At 43.8% G+C, this 27098-nt stretch overlaps 2 protein-coding genes and 1 long non-coding RNA gene across 4 annotated transcripts; 1 reads left to right on the top strand and 2 right to left on the bottom strand.

Annotated features, from left to right (window-relative positions):
* Positions 1 to 33: 33 nt before the first annotated feature.
* On the bottom strand, positions 34 to 6436 carry slc24a5 (solute carrier family 24 member 5). The gene is made up of 9 exons (XM_030377201.1): positions 5823 to 6436; positions 5427 to 5606; positions 5063 to 5146; positions 4615 to 4718; positions 4331 to 4431; positions 3893 to 4170; positions 3214 to 3423; positions 1413 to 1514; positions 34 to 795 (listed from the first exon to the last, which is right to left on the bottom strand). Exons 1-9 carry the CDS (start codon positions 5980 to 5982, stop codon positions 473 to 475), a joined length of 1542 nt encoding a protein of 513 aa, XP_030233061.1. The 5' UTR covers positions 5983 to 6436; the 3' UTR covers positions 34 to 472.
* Positions 6437 to 12762: 6326 nt separating this feature from the next.
* LOC115558794 (E3 ubiquitin-protein ligase RNF128) lies at positions 12763 to 15598 on the top strand. Its single transcript, XM_030377255.1, has one exon. The coding sequence runs from the start codon at positions 13246 to 13248 to the stop codon at positions 14347 to 14349; it is 1104 nt and encodes a 367-aa protein (XP_030233115.1). The 5' UTR covers positions 12763 to 13245; the 3' UTR covers positions 14350 to 15598.
* Positions 15599 to 19975: 4377 nt separating this feature from the next.
* Positions 19976 to 24237, bottom strand: LOC115558185 (uncharacterized). Of its 2 annotated transcripts, none has more exons than XR_003979302.1 (3): positions 23665 to 24237; positions 22220 to 22381; positions 19976 to 20129 (listed from the first exon to the last, which is right to left on the bottom strand). It is a non-coding gene; the product is annotated as an uncharacterized LOC115558185 (long non-coding RNA). The 2 variants fall into 2 exon arrangements; XR_003979301.1 differs by having other exon boundaries at positions 22220 to 23818; positions 23982 to 24237.
* Positions 24238 to 27098: the final 2861 nt, after the last annotated feature.

Here is a 27098-nt window from a genome sequence, read left to right as displayed (position 1 = left end):
ACCTACTTGTATAAATAAAGTGTTTTGGGACGATTCCATTGAACATACAATTTATTGCCTACCCTGCAATAGGACATTGGCATAGTTATATATTTGGTTAATTTTTGATTAAAGAGGTAAACAATTTAAATCAAGTTTAAATATTTTATTTCCTGAGTTTGGTCCTTAAATTTAAGGTTAATTTAACTGACCTTATGCCACTGCTTCAAACACGCATTTCATGGTCATGTCCAAGTCTTCAGCATTCATATGAACAGCCATGGTACCCCAGAAGGTATTTCAGAACGTGTATTAACAGTTGGTGTGTGCTGGTTCTTGGCAATCATAGAAAACACTTTAAACAAGACCAGTGGGGATGAGGGACCATTCGTTGTAGTAGACGACCCTCTGCCTTCAATAACAGCTTGAAGCTTACTTTGGTTCTATGAGGTATCAATCGAAAGAGTTCAGCTCATGGGGGGTGTTTCACAAATCAGTCGCTGCACAGTCGGATTGGGTTATTCCCGATGATTCCCAGTTCATACAGGATTGCCACAGTTGCAAACACGATGTAGCAGAAGAGGGATACTATGCCAAGCTTCCAGTCTAGCTTCCATCCATTGATATGGACTGCTACAAAGAGGAAGACTATGGACAGTAGAAGTGTGAAGGAAATGAAGAGCAGCCCCGTGCTGTTGACCTCCACAGGGTTTTCGGTGTCCACAAATGCTGTTTTAATGAACCAGGGCAGGCCCAGGCATAGCATGTCGAACACATTGGAGCCCACGATGTTTGACATGGCCATGTCTGCTTTTCCTGAAGAAAGAAATGAAAATGCATTTAAATGATTGACATTCTGTCTATAAAGGAAGTAAATAAACCTTATTTATTATTTGAGAATCACAAAAATGCAGGTTTTTGGTGTCAATACTGATCCCTTCACAACACACGCGATTCAAAAGCTTTGTTTGAAGGACAAGGTTTTTGTCTGCCAAATAAACTGCAAACTAGCCACTCCCTCTGATAACCTCTTCCATGCCAGTAAGTTGTACTCAAGCCTGTACTATCTACTAGTACTTATAAGTTGGTGTAACTCGCAACCTAGATCAAATTAGGTTCCACTGGATATTCTCAATTATTGGTATTTATTCATTAATTCAACAAACAAACTCAAGGCCAGCTCTCCTTTTCGAATTGTTGTTGCAATGGTCAAAATCACACCTTTGGACTCTGACCTCACACATGTAAATCATTGATAAGCTTATCAGGATATTTTTATTTAGGATCGTGAAGGTCACCGCACCACACTTGAAATGTTGTATTTGATTACTAGACTCCGCCGTTAGCCTATTTTTGTTTAAATAGGGTGTATCTTATAATTTCTTTAAATTTTTCTGAAGAGAAAATATTGGAAGAATTTAAAATGTGGTTACCTTCTCTGGCCACCATTACACTCGCTATGGTATCCGGTATGCTGGTCCCTGCTGCCAGAAGAGTCAGACCCATAACTGTGTCCGGGATGCCCAGTGTCTCTCCTGTATGGGGAAGGAAATCCTGTTAGAAGCAACCAGGAACAAACAACATCCGAGCTGAGAATTACTTATCTTCTTTTGATAGAGGATATTAGTATTTGTATTTCTTCTATATACATCTAATGCACCATTATATGTAAGCCCTATAGATAGGCTCACTGGATATGTTGGCGGTGCCTCGACTCAAGAAATGCAATAGGAATACTATAAGGCCCTCAAAATGCCGTAATTCTATCAAATTAGTTATATTGAGCTTTTGATGTGTCCAGTTCACTTTCAGCTGACGTACCCATTTGTGTTCATAAAAGCTGTATCCTCAGGACAGTATAGTATTCTCCATGGTAACAAATATCATACACCTCACCTCGCAATCACAGACCACACACACACAGAACCATGTGAGCATTCGCATGCATGCACACACACACACACACACACACACACACACACACACACACACACACACACACACACACACACACACACACACACACACACACACACACACACACACACACACACACACACACACACACACACACACACACACACATTCTTGAATGCATTCTGTAAAGCTTTCTTCTAAATTGTACGCTAGGAATTAGGATTAAGCAGGATTAGTTAGCTATGTTCTGTCTGAATATGGCCTTTGGCTGCAGAGGGTTCATAACTTTACAGGAAATACCTGAAGCACTTGTAACCAATCACATACATTAATGGAAATATAGCAATATAGGATTAATCACAAGATCACCAATGATATTTTCTTTACATTTGTATGCTGTACTAATTAACACTGTTTAAACGTACAGTATGCAGCAGGTTACACATGTGATCTCGTTCTCACTCACTTTCACTTTCACACACACACATACACATGCACAAACACAAACGCACACACACACACACACACACAGGGGGGGGGGGGGGGGGGGGGGGGGGGAAGTGGTACCTGGCCCATCCCGTGCCTGACCCTTCATGAGGTCTGATTCTCATGTGAGGACCTATACAATCACTCTGCCATAATAATCCTATTATACTGGAGGTCACATGATGCAGCTGTACCCCACATGCCGCAGCAAACACACACTGACACACACACACACACACACACACACACACACACACACACACACACACACACACACACACACACACACACACACACAAACACAACCGAGTCCATGTGTGTGTATACAGTCACACTCTTCTCCCACATGACTGTTATGCCCTAGAGGGGGACATGCAAGGTTCTAATTCTACTCCTGGGACTGTCTAAGAGCAATAACAAGCACACGCACACACACACACACACACGCACACACACACACACGCACGCACGCACGCACGCACGCACGCACGCACGCACGCACGCACGCACACACACACACACACACACACACACACACACACACACACACACACACACACACACACACACACACACGCACACACAAAGACAAAGGTATCCCAGGAATTACCCAGCAGACCCACATGTGATTCTGCAAACAATATTTTTTGCTCTCACTCATAATCCATCGACATAGTTCCCTATCTGGCCTGGAATAGTGCCTTACACTTAGGTCCACTAAAAGAAAGCCAAGATAAGTAACGATGCGTGGACTTTTATTCCCACTGTTGAAACCATTTGCAGTTACCAAATTAAGTTTTAAATCATGCCATTAATAAACTACGTATTTACCAACGATGGTGACCATCCACACCAGGATGTATGTGAAGGCAGAGATCCAGACAGCTGACATGAGGAAGGTCACCATGAACCACTTCTTCCAGAACCTTCTCCGGCAGTCAGGTATGGTCAGGAAAAGCAGAGCGATGAGTGGCAGAGAAAGAACCCAGAAGATCCGTTTCACATCGCTCTCAGGCACCGCAAATACACTCTTGTTAGGCTCTGGGGACACCAAATACACAGAAAACACACATCAGAATGCTTGATTATGTGTGTGCAGTATTAAGACTAGTAATATTAGGATTTGGCTTAGTGTATGCTTCTTTAATATGAATTAATTTGGTTTTTGAGTGTTTGTGTACGTGTGTAAATGTGCATGACCAGGTATGGATGAATGTATGTGTGTGTGTGTGTGTGTGTGTGTGTGTGTGTGTGTGTGTGTGTGTGTGTGTGTGTGTGTGTGTGTGTGTGTGTGTGTGCCTGTGTAGTGTGTAGTGTCTGTTTGTGTGTGGAGTGTGTGACAGCATTATATGTTGGTTGACTCTGGAGGGATGGGCAGTGGTCGTGGTAATGTCATGGCAGTGGTAGACTCCGATGTGGTTCAGGACCCCACCAAGGTGTGCCGTCCAGGAGCCAGGGTGTGTGTGTTGCTTCTGAAAGCCACCGGAGACCCAGCGACTCCTCCAGTTACCTTCTGGGATTTCGTTGAGGCCGTGCAGGCTGAGCGACAGGTGAGAGTAGCCAGAGTCATCCTGGAAGATCCCGCTGTCGGTCCGCGACCGGTTGTTGGCCCTCAGGCTGGTGTCGAAGCCCATCAGGGGCCGGGCCTCCTCGGGCCCCCCGGCATTCTTCCCCAGACAGGTGCAGCAGGGGCTGAAGCGACGCAGGACGAACTCGCTGATGCGCAGGTCGAAGCACAGCACCACGATGTAGACGCCGTACACCAGCAGCAGACAGGCCGCGTCGTACCTGCGTCACACACGCACCGTGTTAACGCGGGAGGTCGGGAGGCGATGTGGAAGGCCACACATAATGGAACGTCATTCTCGATAATAGAAACATGGATGGGTTGGCAGAACATGTGCTGTTCAGTAAACGAGTAGCATATTATGAGTTATGAGTGTCTCACCAGTACACTTTGTTATCAGAGATGATGGCGATCACAGCGGAGACACTGATAGCATAAGCCAGGCAGTCTCTGAACAGCGGCCAGCAAGTCAGACGGCCCACCTGATGTACCAGGAAGAGACATGAGAAAATACACGTTGACCGCGGTGTGCTTTCTGGTTTTCTTCCAATAAGCATGTTTTGATGTGAGTGAATGTGTGTGTGTGTGTGTGTGTGTGTGTGTGTGTGTGTGTGTGTGTGTGTGTGTGTGTGTGTGTGTGTGTGTGTGTGTGTGTGAAAGCATACCATAGAGGTCAGTAGTCCGCATGCAGCACAGATTCCTAGGAGGTTGTAAACGGCTGATCCAACAATAGTGCTCACTCCGATATCTCCCTTTGTGACAAACACCCCTGACACACACAAATAAACACACACAAGCACACACACATACACACACACACACACACACGCACGCACACACACACACACACACACACACACACACACACACACACACACACACACACACACACACACACACACACACACACACACACACACACACACACACACACACACACACACAAGCATGAATGAGACATCATTAGTAACAATGACTTTAACAAGGCGTTAAATGGAACTGCATTAAAATCACAGCTGGTGCCTGTCTTTGCGTTATCATGTCGGCTAAGTAATTGTACTGCTGTTAGAATGATTGGGGTTGTACAACATCCAGCATGGTTGTCCTGGTTACCTAAAAAGGCTGTGACCAGTTCAGGTGCAGAGCTCCCAGCTGCCATGAAGGTAGCTCCAGCTACGTCCTGAGACAGTCCTAGGCCTGGTTCCGAAAAAATACATGTTACATATAAATAGATAGTATAGCGCATTTTATATTATAATATGTAGCCTATATTCATATATTCAAAATAACTGAATTAAAATAATATTTTGGAAGTTGAGACACAATTTAAAAATCTATATTTGTTAACTTTGACCATTGAGGGATTCATATGCCTTCATAATATTTTCATAACAAAGCTCAGCTCTCATCATTCTCAACAATTTTCTTTCATTGACTTTTCTTTCATAATGCATGGCTTTATTTAAGCAACACTTACGTTCACTTATGACCTCCAGAGATGGTAGAAAGTAATCGTCACACACGATAGCGACCGCCAGAAACATGTAGAAAATGATCATAAAGTAGATGACAAGTCCCCCATCTTTTCTCTCTCGGGCAGTAAAGAAACCGTCGGGGAACTCGGAGGACTGCGGTGGAACACATTCCGTCTCATTATCTGTAAATAGTCCAAAATAAATAAATAAACAGAAACACGGCTGATGTTGAAAATTAACCAATATAATCGGTTGCTGATAAAGTAGGACTACAACAATGTTGTTTGGGGTGTACTCTGTTCGGCAAATTACACACAATTTCATGCAATTACCGCATTGGTTTAGCAAGCATTTAAGATCCAATCGATTATTCACCCTAATTATCACAGAGGTCTTACCAAGAGCCCGGCGGATCCGTGCAGAATGGGACGACTGTTTTGCTGTCGTAGCAGTGAATGAAATAAGATGAACAATGCAATACAAAAATACAACTAGCCCGAGAAAATATGGTATAAAATCCTTTCTTTTCTTTTTGTGCATAGCTGAGGTCGTACTCATTGTCTTTTGAGTAAAAAAATGTGACAAGTATTAAATGAGAATAGCCTAATTAATCAGAAGTAATATGCCTTCCAAATATTGTTCTGTTTTCTGGGTAGACCTATGCAATTCAATTCCGTGTATAAACTGCATCGATCATGACACTACACTACAAAGTAAAGAAAGGAATAAATAGGGGGATAGAAAGCATCTTGTAAGGACTGCCATGCCCAGAATGGGGGATCACGAGATTCACTCATTCCACTCGACTTGGAAAGACTTTCAGCCTGGGGTGGTGTGGGAGGCCTGTTAGGTAATGGGTTCAAATGCATGAAATCACAGGATGGGAGGATTATAAACATGGATGTTTGAAACAATGAATGGGCCTTCATAGTCTCTCAAGCAATGCGTTTTTCTTGAATTATAAAGTAGACCTAGCCTTATAACCTTTTCAAAACAATTCGATAAAAGGCCATTGGCCTAGGCCTAATTCTATTTGCCTAATTGTTTAATGTTATTGAGGCAAAACGAATGACGCAAATATAAATTCGAACCTTAACCACAACAGTTGCCATATATTTCAACTTTGTTAATTGTGATATTTTTCAGCGAATCGAGATTTTAGTGGTGGTGGCTTGGTTGCGGTGGTGGTTGCGGGGGTCGTTGTGCGAAATATGTTTGGGCATGCCCTACCGTCGAGTTCACCAACTCATGTTGTTCTAATGCTCTCACTAAAACCCCCAAATGGAAGAGCATCTTTAAGCGCCCTGGCGCCTCTACACGAACAATGTCATCAGTAGGCCTTCGATGAGACAATGAAAGCAAAAAAGGTAAGATATCTTCATAAATATTGGTAGTTGTCTGCAGCGGTAAAGTTCTTGACTTACAAACCAAAAGTCGTAGGCCAACGTCTTAAAAAGGCATCTGAATATAAACAAAAGTTACTATGGTGTCATGATGTTTCAAGGTTTGATTGGCATTGGATGTTTGTGTTTTCGTGCGTGTGTATGCGTGTTTTATAACAGGCTCTATAGCAAATTCTAGTTTGAAATGGGGGCACACACTCACTGTGGTGAATAGCCTATGCATGATGAGAGCAGAATGAACAGGGTTTGGTAATATACTGGGTGTATAGGACTAAGGAGCAGGCTGCCACATTGTTGGTTTTTGTTGTGTCTCGTCTGGAAGGAAAATGTGAAAATAATTAAAGTAGGCCTAGTACTGTGATACAAATGAACATCTTGTTGTAAAATCCCAGCCTGATGTGTTTATTTACATCTGGATATTATTGGCTGGAAATATGATGTTATAGGTTATCGTCATTTGACCAACAACCTGGGTTTTGCGGCTGTTTAAGTGCATCATTTAAAGGCCGATCTGACCCAAAGCAGAATTATTTGGGGTATTATTGTAGAGTCGTTCTCCAGCTCTATGGCAATTGCTGCGGTGTTCTTGAGCAAGGCATGCTCATGCTGATGTTCCAGGTGGATGTTGCTTACAGTGGGTGAAGATCTGGAGTGCACGTTAGAAGTCGTTATAGACCGATAACCTCCTCTAGTGTGTACGTAAGTGAAGCTTTGTATCATTTCTAAATCTGTATGATTTATTTAGACACTGATTATATGAGAGGCATACTGGTCTTGTTCATGTCTAATCATACGTTGCTGAACAGCGCCTCCATGTGTAGATTATATATATTGGGTAGGAAAAGGGGTGTGGGATTTTTTCTTCATTGTCTTTGCTCATACAGTTTCCATTAATGTTTATTATTCAATAATATATTCATATGCTATTAATCACCCAACCAGAATATAATTGGTACTGAAAATTACTAGTTGAAAATAAATTCACAGAGAGTGCAGTTATATTCCCAGAGTAGGTTGGAGGAATTAAGTGCCTAAATAGAGTCACATTGTAGAAAATGAATGTCAACATTTTCTAAAATGATAAGACTTTCAATATTAAATATAAATATTAAATATTAATTGTCTTAGTTAGTGTTTGTTAATTGTTAACTTGGCCTATTATATTGATAAGAAGAGAATAAAGATCAATAAAAGGAACAAATAAATAATCAGTTAGTCTCCCAATCACTCGGGTGCCAGCTAGGGTGGCTAGACATTATACGATAAGATACGATGCAAATTTATCAATGCCCCGTAGAAATTGCTTTGTTGCAATAGCCCAGCAGCAGTGGGAAAACACAGGAGTACAATATTCCTGTGGAAAAAAAAGAAATACAATACAATAAGAATACAAAGTACTAATACAAACAAAAGTATATGCTAAGGGAAAATGCCACACGAAATGCTAAAAGTAAGGAGAAGACAAGACAAACAGAACAAACTACAACAAATAGGGCAAACAAAATAGACGGTATAAACAGTATAAATTATAAATTATAAAAGTGTAAAGCATAAAGTGTAAATTATAAAGTGCAAATGTAATGTTTATCAAGATTCTTTGTAAACAAAGAGAAAAAGTAGTCCAGTGATCAAGTATACACACACACACACACACACACACACACACACACACACACACACACACACACACACACACACACACACACACACACACACACACACACACACACACACACACACACACACACACACACACACACACACATACCAACTGCACGTACATATATACACGTATGCATATATATCTATACACATAAACACACACATACTACATACATACATATATATACACATATATACATATACATACTGTCAGGTCCATTAATATTGGGACATCGACACAATTCTAATCTTTTTGGCTCTATACACCATCACAATGGATTTGAAATGAGGCGAACAAGATGTGCTTTAACTACAGACTTTCAGCTTTAATTTGAAGATATTAACATCCAAATCAGGTGAACGGTGTAGGAATAACAACAGTTTGTATATGTGCCTCCCACTTTTTAAGGGACCAAAAGTAATGGGACAAATTAACAATCATAACTCAAACTTTCACTGTTTAATACTTGGTTGCAAATCCTTTGCAGTCAATTACAGCCTGAAGTCTGGAACGCATAGACATCACCAGACGCTGGTTTTCATTCCTGGCGATGCTCTGCCAGACCTCTACTGCAACTGTATTCAGTTCCTGCTTGTTCTTGGGGCATTTTCCCTTCAGTTTGGTCTTCAGCAAGTGAAATGCATGCTCAATCGGATTCAGGTCAGGTGATTGACTTTGCCATTGCATAACATTTCACTTCTTTGCCTTAAAAAACTCTTTGGTTGCTTTTCGCAGTATGCTTCGGGTCATTGTCCATCTGCACTGTGAAATGCCGTCCTATGAGTTCTGAAACATTTGGCTGAATATGAGCAGATAATATTGCCCGAAACACTTCAGAATTCATCCTGCTGCTTTCGTCAGCAGTCACATCATCAATAAATACAAGGGAACCAGTTCCATTGGCATACATGATGCCCACACCATGACACTAGCACCACCATGCTCCACTGATGATGAGGTGGTATACTTTGGATCATGAGCATTTCCTTTCCTTCTCCATACTCTTCTCTTCCCATCACTCTGGTACAAGTAGTAGATCTTTGTCTCATCTGTACATAGGATGTGGTTCCAGAACTGTGAAGGCCTTTTTAGATATTGTTTGGCAAACTCTGATCTGGCCTTCCTGTTTTGAGGTTCACCAATGGTTTACATGTTGTGGTGAACCCTCTGTATTCACTCTGGTGAAGTCTTCTCTTGATTGTTGACTCTGACACACATACAGCTACCTCCTGGAGAGTGTTCTTGATCGGGCCAACTGTTGTGAAGGGTGTTTTCTTCACCAGGGAAAGAATTCTTCGGTCATCCACCACAGATGTTTTCCGTGGTCTTCTTGGTCTTTTGGTGTTGCTGAGCTCACCGGTGCGTTCTTTCTTTTTAAGAATGTTCCAAACAGTTGATTTGGCCACACCTAATGTTTTTCCTATCTCTCTGATGGGTTTATTTTGATTTTTCAGCCTAATGATGGCTTGCTTCACTGATAGTGAGTGACGGCTCTTTGGATCTCATATTGAGAGTTGACAGCAACAGATTCCAAATGCAAATAGCACACTTGAAATGAACTCTAGACCTTTTATCTGCTCCTTGTAAATGGGATAATGATGGAATAACACACACCAAGCCATGGAACAGCTGAGCAGCCAATTGTCCTATTACTTTTGGTCCCTTAAAAAGTGGGAGGCACATATACAAACTGTTGTAATTCCTACACCGTTCACCTGATTTGGATGTAAAGACCCTCAAATTAAAGCTGAAAGTCTGCAGTTAAAGCACTTTGTTTCATTTCAATTCCATTGTGGTGGTGTATAGAGCCAAAAAGATTAGAATTGTGTCGATGTCCCAATATTTATGGACCTGACTGCACATATACACACAAAAAAGACAGACATGCATATGCAGACACATACACACAGCCTGAAGGCTGCTAGCACAAAGGAGCACTTGAAGAGCTCTGTCTTGCCCCTGGGGGAAATTAATCTCTGGCTAAAGGTGCTGCCCATCTGGCCAGCTCAACATAGAGGGGATGGTAGGGGTTACCCAAAATGGACTTGAATTTGTCCCTCATCCTCTCCACAACTACCTCCAGACTGTCCAGTTCTAGTCCCACAATAGAGCTAGCCTTCCTCACCTGTTGAGTTTGTTGGACTCCCCAGCCTTGAGGCCTCCTCCCCAGCACGCCTCAGCAAAGAACAGTGTGCTGGCTACCACAGACTGATAGAACATATTTAGTAGCCTGCCACTCACGTCAAATGACCTGAGCCTCCTCAGGAAGAAGAGTCTGCTCTGACTCTTCCTATACAAGGCCTCTGTGTTGTCTGTCCAGTCCAGCTTATTGTTAACGCGCACTCCAAGGAACTTTTACGCGTCCACCGCCCCTATTTCAACCCCTTGGATGGTAATGGGGGTTGGTTGGCTTCCTGCTCCATCGGAAGTCCACCACCAGCTCCTTGGTCTTGCCGATGTTGAGCTGGAGGTGGTTCTCTTATTTTTTATTTTAGGGTGGCAGGTCTCACCATATGCAACCCCGGTCCCTGTCCCAGTGAACGTTTGGATCATGTGGTAGCATAATTGTTCAGACATGTTTTTGTACATTAAAGTCCCATGTCACCCATGTCACCTAGACAGAGCTCTTCAAGTGCTCCTTTGTGCTAATCTAACAGCAGCGACAAAGTGTTGTTGGAACAGCATGTTTTACAATGTCTCTTTAATATTTCTCTTTAATAATAAAAAATGTTCTAATCATTATTATTATTAGAAATCGCTTTTAAGTTATCATAAAATTCCATGATATTTTTAAAGTGTTGGCTGTGATTGTTTCGCAGCTTGCAAGCAATGCATACTGTTTAAACCACCTTGAATGCTGCCAGCAGATGCCAGTATTTACCAATTAATCATGTCCATGCTGCAATTTGAAGACTTTGAATTTAATTTCCTTTTTTTAATCTAACTTGTTTAGTATTGTTAAATATTTATGATCGATAATTGTAAGAAAGAAAATAGCCCTTTGGCAAGATGCATTGTTATTTATTGATCCTTTGCCTAGCCGCCCATGAAGGTGTTTTTGTTAAACATTATGAAGTTTTCTGACAGTAATATGAGTTCCCTTAGCCTGCCTATAGTCCCCCAGTAGCTAGAAATGGTGTTAGGTGTAAAACGAGCACTGGCTATCCTGCTCTTCCTTGAAAAAACAAAGCTCAGGCACGCCGATTTGGAATCTTTCCACCGCCGCGAGGCACCACGGCTGCGGGGCGTAGGTGCCTCCGTGCTGCCCGCTGCTCGCTACCAAGGCACCACCACCGCGAGGCACATCCGCTTCGGCGCTGCCCGCTGCCGTCACTTCCGTGGCGGTGGTGCCTCGGCAGCTTTGATATAGAGCTCCAGGACTCCTGCCGGAGCACCCAGCGTGTTTATTTACAGGACACGGCCGAAAGCTGTGTGCGCCACCGGATGATGAATGAATGAATCCGAGCAATTACTATACATCCAATCTAAACACTAGCGCATGGTACTGTGGCCACAAGCTGCACAGAGCCACACCTCTGCCCTCTACCTTTACCCGCTTCTAAAAAAACAGCACGTTTGTGGAAAGCTCATTGTGGGACTGGCTTGCAGTGGCTGTAATTCTGCACCAATGCTGAATTTCTTGAACGTCTTCAAATACTGTATTAAGGGCCCACAAACACCTATATATAAGCATCCATAAAGTAGCATGCCATGGGACCTTTAATGTTTGCATTGATGAGTGTGTGTTCACACGTGCATGTCTTTGAGAGGTACAGATCAAGAGAGTGAGAAAGAGACAGAGAGGGAGAGATAGAGAAAGAGAGTGAGAGGGAGCTGAAGGGAGGTTGGTTGAGGGAGGAAGACATTTAAATGTTCCTCTGTTGAAAAAAATGCCTATGGGTGGCAGAATCCTGTACCGTCTCAGATGTTCCTCGTAGCTATGAGGCTTGGAGAGCTCATTATTTCCTTACATTGTTTTGCAAAATAATACAACCCATGACCTATTCAACTAACATTAGTCTGTAAAGCACATGCAAAATCTAGGTTCCATTGTCTCATGTATTTACTGGCCACCTTGTGGTCACCCGTGTTTGCATTCATTTGGATGTCATGAAAAGTTCAGAATGGAGATTGGAGACACTTCTCCATTCTGATAGAAAAGATAAACTTCTCCTTTCTAAGATTAAAGAGCTGCCTGGCTGGTAGAACAAGCTTCCCATCTTGCTCAAACTCAACAACATGAGCTCACATTTCAGGGACAAGAGGAACAAGCTTAACAAGAAATTCAGCCTCACAGATTTCTCCCCGTGAGCATGACGAATGGAAAAGTCAACAGCCCCTTATAACACAAGTTCCTTGTCTTTATGACTGTCCTGTACATATATGCCTTATCATTCAGTTATCGTCTTTCCCCTTTCTTATTGGCTTGCGTTCGTTTGGCTTTCAAAACAGTTCAGAACTTCAACTTGTTAAGTGCCAGTGACTTGCACTGTGAGAGGAGTGCTCACTGTTCAAGGTCCAGGCAGATAACGAGAGGTGAGTGGCTGACGCAGAGCAGTGTTATGTTACAAGAGGCTCATATCAGATTACCATCGAGAGCAGGTTGGGTGAAACGCTAGCACTATCCCGATCGCCGTCGATCAAACGACAACAACAACTGGAACATAAAAACTGGACAACTCTGAAACAAGTATTTAAAGTTACTCCTTTTACGGAAAGCGTTTCATGTTTTTTTGTTGAGAGAAAAGCGTTGCCATGGATCTAAAGGTAGGGCAATGTGTGCTCTTCCTGGTGTTGTCGTGCGGACTTGTTCAGGCTTCCTCGGCGTTCGTGTTTTGGTCTGCCTTGTTGGAAATAAGCTACCTGGACATCCAAACCAATTTGACCATAAAGCGTTACTGTGAGTGTGGTGTGTATGGCCGCAACTCCCCCCTGGAGGGGGCTTCCGGACGTCTGATGATGCCTATTCAAGACCCAACGGGCTGCGGTGGGCTCCCTATCTACAGCCGCAACAACAGCATACCCCCCTGGATAGCCCTCGTCAAGAGGGGCAACTGCACCTTCAGCGAAAAGATAAATGGGGCCCAGGCAGAAGGGGCTGCTGCCATTGTGGTGTACAACGTGGAGGGGACCAGGAACGAAACCATGCACATGTCCCACCCAGATGCCCCTGGGATGGTGGCCATCATGATCGGAAATGGGATAGGGCTGGAGATCACCAAACTGGTCAATATGGGAATCCCTATAGAAATGGTTATTGACTTGGGTAATCCTCACGGCCCCTGGGTGGACACCTACTGGCTCTACTTCCTGTCCGTCGCCTTCTTTATCGTGACAGCGGCGTCCATTGGCTATTTTGTGTTTATTTCTGCCCATCGGCTCGTCAACCTGCGGATGCAGAGGCGCTCCGATGACAGGCTTAAGAAGGACGCCAAGAAGGCCATCAAGCAGCTGGTGGTGCGCACGGTCAAGAGGGGCGACCCGGAGACGGGGTTGGACGCTCAGACGTGCGCTGTGTGCATCGAATCCTACAAGGCGGGGGACGTGATCACTGTTCTGACGTGCGGTCACATCTTCCACAAGGCGTGCATCGAACCCTGGCTCCTGGAGAAAAGGACCTGCCCCATGTGCAAGTGCGACATCCTCAAGGCTCTTGGGGTCGAAAATGAGGACGAAAAGAACGAGGTCAGCAACACCTACTCGTATCCGCCACCAGATGTCACTGTGATCACGGTGTCCGGAGGGGAGCCCCTGTATGAGGTGCCACTGACCGGCCCACAAACCCCCGAGCCACAGGAACATCAGCACCGCTACGTCAACGACGCATTTGAGGAAGACGCACAGGATAGGCGTGGATGAGGTTGAGCATGGCCACTTCTGTACTTAAATGCAGGGTCACGTTTCTCTTGAAAGTGGACTAACTCAATTTCTCTTGGATTGATTGGACATGCCTGGTTCATTAAAATCAATTTGATTTTGTCTACAAACCCCTCAGGAATCGATCAACTAATGCAAACACAAGATTTTCCATGTGTTCAAGGATTGTATTGCTAATGATTTATGCTAGGCCTCCTGCTGCACTTTTTTAAAACAGTGCAACGTTTCAGTGGCAGCAGATATTGGATACAAATGTTGACAAATTATCACACAGATTTCCAGGACGAACCCCCATTACACAAATAATCCAAATGTTACGATGACAATGTATTTCATGAGCATTCATAGCATTCACTGAGCACTTCTCACTCTTAGTAAGGCATGGAAGCGTTTGACTGTTTACAAAGTCAGCCAAACAACCAGTAAACAATGCTCTATAGCAAAGAGGCCTGTTCTCCCTGACAGCAGAACTCATGCAATAACCCTTTCAAATTTGGTCTGAATCTGTTTGTATTTGGATAATAATAATCACATTAAAGAAGAATTATTATGGTTGAAGGTATCATGTTTCCCTGTAAGATGTATGAGCACAACTATCAAGTCCATGTGCATGTTTTATTTTGGAGTATGACTTTCAGATCTGGGTACAATTTGAATGTGTTGAGGTGAATGTTTTTTGTTTTTGTTTGAAATAAAAGGGTTGTTGTAAATTGTTATATTCAACCAGCTGATAATGAAAGTGGGAAAGATAATATATCAACATCAAGGGACTGTTGTTGAAGGATATCAATTAGCTCTGATTTGTGTTATTGTCAATCAAAGCAATATTGTCTTATTATGAAAATAAGTCTTTATGTAAATGTATGAAGGATTCTTTTGCCTTTAATTAACAACATGGAGGAATTATTAGGTCTTCCAGTCGGACGAAAGGAGGGTTGTGAGAACTCCTTCTGAACTTAACAACTGAATAACAAGCTAAACAATTAATGGTTTTCCTAAAATTAAATGATGTAAACGCTTGGTAAAAGATAAATCTAAGGAATCATTTGATTTCCCTGTTTGCTATTACCTCTGATTATGTTGGACAACATATTTTTCTATGTTGTTGTTTTCCTCTGTATTTGCAGTTTGCAGAGTGTATGTAAAAAATATGTGTGATGTCTGTCTAAGAAATCACATTGATGCTTGTTAGATCACAATAAATCCCTCAAAATGAGGACAAACCAAATGATCATGCATCTTAAATTCAAATGGTGTCACTAAACTTTTCAACTAGAGTGCTCAGGAAAATCTCCTGGGTTTGTTGCTGAAAGTGGTCAGAAATTAGGCTTGGGCAGTATCACGGTATAATGGTATACTAGGAGTATTAGGGGAGAAATACAGAAGTTATGATATTCAATACCATCAATTATACAGCATGTCTCTTTCTATTACATTTTTTCCGACATCTTATAAATTCTCTTCTATCACCAGCACCTCCGCTTTAATGTTTTTTTCTTATAATTTTAATATATTCTTTTACAGAAATACCATAATATACCGTACACAGTGAAATGTCAAGGTGGTATGAAGGTAGGAAAAAATAGATACTGCCCAAGCCTAGTGGAAATAATTGAAAGGTATTAAGAGGGATAAAAAACAACAACACAAGATGAATCCGAGATCCTCTTATAAAGCTCATCGTCTTATAAAGCTCTCTCGGTGTTACAAAGTGAATTGTTATATCTCCAAATGTTTTTTACTATCGATAACAATGAGAGCATAGTCTTTGGTAGGAGACACTTGGTAGGCGCCTACTGATATCGCAAGACACTGCTATTCGTACATATTTATTTTACTTTTTTATTAAGAGAAAACATAATGGACATTTTATTGCTATGGGATGAGTGGGACCCAAGGTTCAGAGTTGTGTGACATTCCAGAGATACCCCAGGCCACTCTCCGAGGTCACTCAGCTTGTGGCATTAATCTCCCTGTCCCGCTCTCTCCCCCTCTCTCACTCTCCCCTTCTCCCTCTAATGCAAGGGCGATGCCTGCTGGATATGAGGCCAGTGTGGTTATTGCAGCAATCAGGTCAGATGGTTATAGTGCTATCACAAGGAAGACGGAGAATCAATACCAAACTAACTGGAAACAAGTGGCAGGCCCTGCCTTACTGCCTCCCTGGTGTTGACTTTTCTGATTTATTATGGTTGTTAAGAAAGAAAATGAGGCAGAAGGGTTTCATTTAAAAGCTTACGTGGCTGTTTCTCGAACACCAGCCCTTGACCTTCAATTGGAGAGTCAAACTCAGTGGAAATATCTTAGAGAAGCCCATGTGGGCACGATTCATAATTTAGTTTATTTTACGGCTTCACGGTGGCCGAATGTTGTTGTGGCGCCATCTGGTGTACAGACTAAAAATGAACTCCTGATGGTGCTACACCGTTGCTCATTACTTTTGTGTGTTGTTGAGTGTCATGGTCTTTGGAGGATAGAGTTCCTTCTCTTAATAATAAGGTTGTATTAAGGCCAAATAGACACAATTATCCCAAATATTTTTTTGTTAACATACGCCCATTGTTTGAAAGGGATAAACTGATAAACCGGTCGAATGAGATTCCCAAATGATTACTGGAATGAAGTCAGTGATTGTCTACTTCTTCATACCATTGGATGCTTTTAAGAGGAGATCCTATCTCTGACGTTGACAGTTTCGCAATGATTGACTTTACTCCACACCCCTTTTGCATACAACACAAAAACATACGCAAACATTCACACACACTTGCAAGCATGCACACATACATTGAGCAATAGCGCTCACACACACACACACACACACACACACACACACACACACACACACACACACACACACACACACACACACACACACACACACACACACACACACACACACACACACAAATACACTATATGAACCAAACAACTGGCAATATGCTTATGAGCAAAAGCCTTCAAGGCTACGCAGTTTGGCTGTAAACTGTATAGGCCTACTTATCCTTTATGCTATGATGCATTTTTCCTTTACAGTTTGAACATAGTTTTTGCTAGAAATAGGAAGGGTTACCTTACTTACATTCTCCTACCAGAAAATACATACATTTTTGCTTCAATGTTTTAATTTGAAGTGATTCCAATAAGTATATTTCTAGAATTTTTAAATCAGCCATTTTCTACACGGCTGCCAATCTTCAACCATCTATATTACAATCGACACCTTTCATTCAACAATGAAACAGGACTATGAAAGGATTGTGTGTCGTCGTCGTCGTCGCCCCCGCTCCGCCGCCAAAATTAACACATGTTTTCGATTTGAGTGGGCATGCCAATAAACCAGCTCAGTCACTGTATGTCGTGTTCTGCATAATACTAGTTACACAGTGCTCCCTAGTGGTGAATGTAAATAACTACGCTGCTTGTGTTTAAATTCTCAAATTGTCTGAAGCCAGCATTCACATCCAAATGTGTGTTGCAATTACTTGGTTCACTGCAAAGAACAGTGTCTGACTTTTGTCAAGCTTAAATACTGAATCGATTTTGGACTGTTACATTCTACATACGCAACAACTACACAACATACTACAACAACCCTGCTCAATCACACAATAATTGTGCGTGTGTGTGTGTGTGTATATGTGTGTGTGTGTGTTGGTTACATAGACCACGTCCAAAAACCTCCATAATTAAATTACGCTAGCTGGTTTTGTCTACGCTTTCTTGTCCCTGCCTCTCCGACTAATTATCTTAATGAAGGAAGGGAGATTAGATTATACATGTGCACCGGGCGAAACAAATGAATCCATTTAGTCAATAAGTCGTTCATTTTTCACCAGGGTTGCTTTGTACACAGAATATTAAATATAATGATCTGGTAAACAAAGTATATTTGAATAGCTTTGTGAATATAGTTATTTGGATATAAACTTTGACATCTTTGTAGCATAGCTGGTAGGTAGCATTTTGTTAACTTTGGTTTTCTTGTGGTTTTGAGAGGTTTGGATAGCTTACTTTGTAAGTAACTCCTCATCTGTTTGCTCTAGAATAACGTTTTGCAGGTTGAAAAGCAAAGGCTCTGTTTTACAGCAATGCAGGTCACAAGACAAAACGTTATTCATTGATCCTCAAGAGGGAACTGCAAAGGTAAGACCAGCAGAACAAACTGTTTATCAGAAGAAAGCGAAAACAAGATGTATTGCAGACTTCCATAGAAACAAGTGCCAAGCACTTACAATTGCGAGCCCATATGATAAAGTCATATCCTGTGATAAAACATAGAGGTGCCCACGTTTATAGTCTGGCAGGCAGACTATTGCATGCTGAGGGAACCTGACACACGTGAGGCAATAAGCAACCCTCATCCTGTGACAGTGCTGCCGCAGCGTCTCTGTCACGTGAGGTCCTGTCCCATGTGACCCTGGTCCCTGACCTACCACCTTCCTTCTGCTGCTGACACACAACAAAACAAGTCAGGATGAGATCATGCAAAGCACAGGAGGATGACACACACACACACACACACACACACGCACGCACGCACGCACGCACGCACGCACGCACGCACGCACGCACGCACGCACGCACGCACGCACACACACACACACACACACACACACACACACACACACACACACACACACACACACACACACACACACACACACATATACACAAAACCCTGGCAACATGGTCTGGATCATAAAGTAGGATGGTGATGTTGTGGTCCGACTGACGGTCAAGGCAGTGATTCATGCCAAGTCTATTAATTAATCATCTGCAGTTTATTGTTGCGTTGATCGAGACGTCTGCCCTCTAGTGGAGAGAGCGTAATAGTGCTTGAATGGGACAAAATATTTAACAAATTCAGAACCACTTACATCTGGCCCAAGTCTTCAAGAGATGGTTGATTGTAGACTATAAGTAAATCAATTGTTGCCTCGGTTGTCTATGTTGGCTATAAAAAGAAGATATACTAACACACACACACACACACACACACACACACACACACACACACACACACACACACACACACACACACACACACACACACACACACACACACACACACACACACACACACACACACTGGGTCCTGTAATGATATAAAGACCAATTTACTCAATACAATAGAGAATATCAGGGCTCTGCCGATCACCAATAGCCCACTTTACAGTTTATGTCCGAGAAACGATCTGTCAGCAGTCTCTCCTTGATAGACTAGGTTGTGTACTATCGAGTGGTCCAGCTCTAATCGCAGAAAGCCAGAGGAATGGTTCCCGGCCAAGCGTTTTGTAAGGAAAAACCTGCGGCTCAGCACTTGTTTACGATTGGAATAAATTAGCAAACCTATTGTTTCAACCATTCATTTGACTGTTTTTATTTATTTCATTCAGGCAACAATCTATTGATGTCTCAAGAAATGGCCATAATCTGGGTTTATTGTTTCAATATTTTTGTGTTTTGCCTTTCTGTACTTGTAGGTGTGTATGTGTGCCTAAATAGCCTTCCGTTCAGGCAAGTACATTATGCAGGTTTTGCTCAAATCTATCTTTGCATTTGTGTAGTGGTTACATTTGCGATTTTGTTTGTGTGTGTGTGTGTGTGTGTGTGTGTGTGTGTGTGTGTGTGTGTGTGTGTGTGTGTGTGTGTGTGTGTGCTTTTGTTTTTCTCTCTCAGCAGTCCATCCATCCAGTCTGCTCCACTCCTTCTGTGTCCTGTTGCCCATAGCGATTAATTAATGCCCATTTGCTTAATTGCTGTGAGCAGAGAATGGAAAGAAGGAGAAGCAAGGGGGTTAATGGGGTGGTGAAGTTGGGCATAATGTTTCTTACGTATTGTAAGGAGGCGGGAAGATACTACACTAAAAGCCCTCTCTGACCATATTGTCTATTTGTGTGTGTGTGTGTGTGTGTGTGTGTGTCTGTGCATGTATGGGTGATATGTATTGGGATACACTGTCTGTCAATGTGCTGAATGTGTTGTTTTTTCCCTTGGAGGAGAACAGGAGCCCACTGACGGCCAGCCATGCCTCTGACCATCTGGCCTGGCCTGGCCGTTTGGTGCACAGTTTGTGGACAATCTGTGCCGGACATTTGCCTGTCTTTTTTCATATATTTTTTTACCGAAGGTCACTGCTGGGTCATGGCTTTAAAGGGTGATCTTAAGAACGCTGTTCCACAATAGGTTAGAAAATTAAGCTTACATAAAACCTGCACTCTGCAACTTCTCTACTGTAGCTACTGTATATTCAAAAATATCTGAGCAAGAAAAATATGCGCCCATCCACTAGTCAAATCATCCAGATCGTTTTTCTCTATTCGCTATGGGAATATCTCAGGGGAATTATGTAGCTACCTCTGTTGCTACAATTTCAGCCACTAGAGGCTGCTAATGGGGACAGTTATATAGTGCAGGCTCAACAATGCATTGCATCTTTGCTGTCTTGTAGGGTGCTTTCACAAGCTCAGATGTTGGTCTGTTTTAAGGGGCCACTCACTAGGGCCGCGGCCCCGTGCCCGAGCTTATTTGCATACTAAAGTCTAGAACGTTTGACTAGTGTGACTACGCCATCCGTATTCCAGCACGGAACAGCCCCTTGGCCACGGCACAGTTGGGAGAGGTGTGCCGTGGCCAAAGTACAGATGCTAATGAGATGACACGTGCACACGCGCGGATACGCAATGTGAGCTGGATGACGTAGTGCTTGCGCGACCCTTCTTTCTTTATAGGTCCATGCCCTTCTTCCCCACAACAATCATTTTAAACAATGGCGGCAAGCGGTTCACGAGTGGGTTTACGTTGGTACGATAGTGAAGTCGAGTGTTTACTTGAAATTTGGGCCGACGACAGCATTCAGTCGACACCACGCTTGGGGATGACGTATTTATCGTATTACGACGTGATGACGTATGTATGAAGGAGCAATCGTGCCCATGCCACGGCCTTTGGGAGCAGTGTGACCACGGGCCAGCGGGGTGAGTGGGGAGGGGGGGAATCGTGCTGAATCTTCCTGCAGCACGGAACAGGCAAACTTGCCTAGTGTGAGTGCACCCTTAGTCTACCTTGGTAAGTCTGAATCACTGGTACGGATCTGTTGGCGTACGTGAACGAAGCGATCGAACTCGGGTGCTGACCGAAACAAGCGCCTCGGGAGCTGGATCCAATGCAACACTAGTGTAGTCCGATAGGCCTCACTTGCAATAAGATGCTGTGCGACCCAATTACAGGAACTCAACCAAAGCCTGATAAATGATGGGCTGCCTCTGAGGGCATTTGTTGATACGTGGAACAATATATATCTGTGATAAGGTTTGCGGCGGTAGCCTTAAGGTGCTTGCACACCGCAGTGCAGTAACCACCCTGGTAACCGCCTCGCTACCGGTGGGTTCAGCTGCCGCCGCCGAAAGTTTTTACACGGGGGAAGGCTGAGCGGTAGGGCAAAATCTGTGCGCGTTCACGTGGGCGGCATCCGCTTCCTGGTCTACAGACGCTTTTGTAACCGCCGCCCCTCCGCCGCACTTGCCTCATTCTAATGAATGGAGGTGGCGAGATGCGGCGCGGCGGCGTGAAAGCAGCTTTAGTCCTCCATACCTGTTTATATTGGTGTGGTTGTACATTTATCTTTAGCTACTACATGGTAGTGAGGTCATTTATAAAAAAAGTATAGGTCATTTATAAAAAGATTATAGCATTTATCCTAATTATTAATAAAAAGGTCATTATGTTGTGTTCATATAATAATAATGATGAGAATAATTAGAATCATCTATATGTTAAAACCACAATCATAATGATAATAGCAACAACCACAACAATATGAATAATGATAATAACAACAAGCACCCACGTGTTGGGTGCTTCACGCAGCTGTTTTCAGATGCCATGGTTCTGCAGTGCTTCTCTCAGGGTGAACGGTCCTGATCATCCTCTTCCTCATATCAGTATTCACGCCACAGAGCCAGAGAGAGGGTTCACGCCCGTTGGCCTCTGCAGGTGGACACAGCAGTTGCTGCCACAAGAGAGAGAGAGAGAGAGAGAGAGAGAGAGAGAGAGAGAGAGAGAGAGAGAGAGAGAGAGAGAGAGAGAGAGAGAGAGAGAGAGAGAGAGAGAGAGAGAGAGAGAGAGAGAGAGAGAGAGAGAGAGAGAGAGAGACTTGGAGATGGATGGTTCTCGTTCTTTCTCCAGCGAGAGACAGAGAGACACAGAGTGAAAGAAAAACGTCAGAACATAGAAGTCAGCCTAAAGATGTGGGAGGAGACGATTGTTTGTTTTGTTTGAATTGTGTCCAGCTAGCTTGGATTCAGCGTGGAGGCTATTTATATGACTCGGTAAAAAGGAACGAGTGCTTATTAGCCACCACACAAGGCTCTTATTTCAACAGCCACTTGTATTCATCCGGTGAATCAAGCAACCTATAGCACTAAATTACTTAGACGATCGTCCGCTTCCTGCCCTGCTTTGCGGAACAGAGAGAAGTCTGTTACCTCGTCCACTGTTTTTATTTGAGCACCCCGGCTATTTGTCAGAGAAGAAACAGCCCGTGGAAGTGCTACCTAAATTGCCCAAGGGCAGAGGTATTCATCAAAATGACTTACACCTTCACCCTTTAGCTCTCGGTGCTAAAGACCCTGGCAGAGATTCAGCCTAGGCCAGACCGAGACACAGAGTACTGCTGAGTAGTTACTGTTCAACTACATGTTGGCTGGATTACAGTGTTGGATTATTGCATGCTCCCACTATTTAAGGAACAAATATAATCAACAATAACCAAAGAAGTTGGATGACGTTGTGCAGTAGCGTGGGATCTGTTGACCGCTGGGGAATGTCATCCTCACCACCATTGCAAAAACAGGCAAAAAATGATTTTGCCTGAGACGTGACTCAGGCAAAATAATTAATTTGCACAGACGGTGTTATGTATCAAAGTTGTATTTATGTCAGGTATAGTCACGTTGATTCACGTTATATCGTTTCTTACTAATGAATAGCCATTAGATGATTTGACTATTACTACTACAAACGAATATTGTCAATAAATAAGGACTCTAGTGGCTTACCGTTTCCCGCATTTTCCCAGGTGTTCAAGAGGACTACATCACCAGGGGAAGTTACTAGATGCAAGTCTCTTTTGTGATCCATTTGCCTTCATTTTTGCATTTATTAACTATTTCTTCTTCTTCTCTAGTTTTCTTCTCATATGTATTTGCACACAATAGATGTGGTTGTTTTTGCCGAATGAGAATGGCAGTCATTTCCCCATTGCCTCTATGCATGCAGGCATTGGTTACCTACCAGCCAAGGTCTCTTTGTCCAGGCAATGGGATAGCGGGGCTGGCCTTGACGTTGGGCCTGGGCTGGAGCTGTGCCTGGAGCAGGGGGCGTCTTCTAGTAAAGGGATATGGGTCCCTGGCCCCACGTTGGGTCACCCAAGACACAGAGCGCTAACCTGTAGACAGAGAAGAACACGTCCCCAGGTGTCAAATGAATCATTACACACACGAGAGAGAGAGAGAGAGAGAGAGAGAGAGAGAGAGAGAGAGAGAGAGAGAGAGAGAGAGAGAGAGAGAGAGAGAGAGAGAGAGAGATAAGTGGAAAAAGAGACGGCTTACCTGACATGCGTTATGTTTTGTTCTTTTGTCTGCTGTCCCTGTACTGTAGACCACAGTTGCTGCTCTTTGTCTATGCACAATGTGTGTTCTAGGCCACAGAGATGTGCGCTGGGAATAAAAGTTTTGACTTGTGGTTCAGAGGAGGTGTGTTTTTTCCTCGGGTGAGAGTGAAGTCAGGTCAGGTTCCTCATATTTATATTGCAATTTTGAAATTGCCCCCAAGAGCCCTCTGTGAACTACCACACACACACACACGCACGCACGCACGCACGCACGCACGCACGCACGCACGCACGCACGCACGCACGCACACACACACACACACACACACACACACACACACACACACACACACACACACACACACACACACACACACACTTGTTAATAATTGTCATTTGCTGCTGCTGGCTGTCACAGGGGTCGTGGCTGAATCCAGATCTCTGGGTCCTGCAGGCACGGAAAACTGAACAACATCCGCAGACGGCGACAATAACGTGTCAAAGATCACACAGCGTCTGTCAGGAGGAGCCGCTCTAAGAGGGGCGGGGACGGTGGTCACTGGACAGAGGGGACGCTGCTTAGATCAACAAACCCATAGACACGACAAGGGTCGTCCCCCCGTCCCGCACACACACACACACACACACACACACACACACACACACACACACACACACACACACACACACACACACACACACACACACACACACACACGTGTGAGCCAAGCTTTAACATGTACTGGTGGTTGTTTTTTGTACGTTGTGTGTTGTCACTACACTGGAGCACTGAAAGGGAATGGGAAAGACAAGACCGTAACCTTTTCCATCTACAGGCTTATTTTCCTGTCCAGCTCAATACCTTTGTGTGTGTGCGTGTGTGTGTGTGTGTGTGTGTGTGTGTGTGTGTGTGTGTGTGTGTGTGTGTGTTAGTGTGTGTGTGTGTGTGTGTGTGTGTGTGTGTGTGTGTGTGTGTGTGTGTGTCTGTGTGTGTGTGTAGAGCAGGGTTAACAACAGGCCTGTCAGATGTGAATGATCAGAGTAATCAGGTGGAACACAGCAGAGCCTGGGATTAAGACACTGGAGAGCCTGTCCAAATATAGCCATGTCTGATACATATACACAGACATCGCCATACACGCCCAAACGCACACAAAACCCCCCCACACACACACAAACGCACACACACATTCAGACAAAACCTAATACCTCCATGCTACACACATACACACATGCATGCACACACACATGCACACGCTTGCACACACACACACACACACACACACACACACACACACACACACACACACACACACACACACACGAAGCTTGAGTGCACATTTCTGTGTATGTGTTTGTGTGTGTGTATGTGTGTGTGTGTGTGTGTGTGTGTGCGTGCATGCGTGCTTGCGTGTGTGTGTGAGCGTGCGTGCGTGCATGTTTGAGTATTGAAGGTGAAATGGAGGAGAGTTTCAGTCTTGTGGTGCCTCATTGTAGGTCTTATTCCCTGTCATCAACGAAGCACCTGCTCATGACAAGGAGGTTCCAGTACACACACACACACAGAAAGGTCATGATGACCGTCACCACCGTTATTATTTCTGTTAGTCTTTCTGGGGAAACCTCATGGGACCGTCATTTAAAATCCCCCTGCGGATGTAGCCGAAAACGTCACTGACTGCCAGCACTGTGGCTGCTGCATTAGCAATCTGATGTTGAAGCCTACGAACACACGGCCAAGTGCACAGAATGGCAAGCCCCAAACTTTAATGTCATTAAACATCGAGCAGAATGAGCTATCCATAGATTGAGTCTGACACCTTTTTTATCTGCTGCATCCATGAGCACTTTTAAGATAAATAAACCTAACAGGCCATAAATAGAGCAAACCATGGCAGAGAAAACAGCCTACGATGTTTATCTGACTGATTTCGCTGTTTAGTGATCACTGATAAATACACATTCATGGACTCATTTTTATATCGGTGTTTATTTGCTTAATGATGACCCCGAATCAAAACCATTACCTACATTAAGGTCCACTGTGTCAGAGATACACATTGTTCGGCTAATCCGTGAAACACCGTCTTCACAGAGAGCACGTCGCCAATCTCCTAATATAGCTAACTTTGAAAGCGTTCTGTGAGAGGGATACGGCCAGGCCAAAACCCCAAACGCCTCACACGTCCCGTGACTACCCCAGTGTTAGCGCCGGTGATTACAATCAATCACCATTTCATGTTTCTAGACACCAACGGTTCTCCAATCATGGAATGAGCTTCACGTTTGACCTCCCGTTGTTAGCGCGCACGCAGTCCACTGTGCTTGTAATCAGACGTGCCAACGTGGTTTCTGCCACCGCGAATCCCATTGTTAAGTGGAAAACTGCCCCCAAATGACACGTCGTTCCTCCCACATGTTTTCCCCGCCTAACCCCGACCTCTGTTTCTCTAATTCGCTCCCTGCCCCCCCCTCCTTCATTCCTAGCCCTCCTTTACCTTCCTCTCTCTGGGTTGTGGGCTCCGAGCGTCTCTAATTACAGCCGGGGTCGGTGGTGGTACAACGTCTTCCAGCCGAGCAGAGGAGAATGCCTCTCATTCCGGCTCTCAGGATGGGACTCTGACACACAATGGCCCCTGCCATGGCCCCGGCCCCCCTGCCGATTCCCCACTGAAAGCCCTCTCCTCAGGCAGCTTTTTAATAGGCCTCCCCTCACCCAGCACGCCCTCGCACTCATAAATATACCCACACAAGCACACATTTACACACACTTACACACACATGAACCTACACGGAAAAGACACCAACACACATGCACACTCAATGCAGATTGCAGACATTAATTTAGAAAACCGCTCTCACACATACAATCACACACGCACACACACACACACACACACACACACACACACACACACACACACACACACACACACACACACACACACACACACACACACACACACATTTATATACAGACACACACACATATATACAGACACACATGGACACACTTACACACACCTACGCAAAAAATGCATGTATACGCTCATACACCAATGCATGATGCAGACATTCACATACATACACACAAACACACGCACACGTGCACATG

This window comes from Gadus morhua, chromosome 14 (genome assembly GCF_902167405.1).
Source record: "Gadus morhua chromosome 14, gadMor3.0, whole genome shotgun sequence".
NCBI classification, from domain to species: Eukaryota; Metazoa; Chordata; class Actinopteri; order Gadiformes; family Gadidae; genus Gadus; species Gadus morhua.
Note: the sequence above shows the minus strand (reverse complement) of the source record. Positions and strands in the feature narration are given on the sequence as shown.

Coding starts and splice junctions, on each gene's coding strand:
- LOC115558794 (XM_030377255.1), top strand. CDS start 13,246: ATGGATCTAAAGGTAGGGCAATGTGTGCTCTTCCTGGTGTTGTCGTGC.
- slc24a5 (XM_030377201.1), bottom strand. CDS start 5,982: ATGAGTACGACCTCAGCTATGCACAAAAAGAAAAGAAAGGATTTTATA. Junction 5,607..5,822: donor ACGGATCCGCCGGGCTCTTG/GTAAGACCTCTG, acceptor GACTATTTACAG/ATAATGAGACGGAATGTGTT. Junction 4,432..4,614: donor GCGGACTACTGACCTCTATG/GTATGCTTTCAC, acceptor CTGGTACATCAG/GTGGGCCGTCTGACTTGCTG.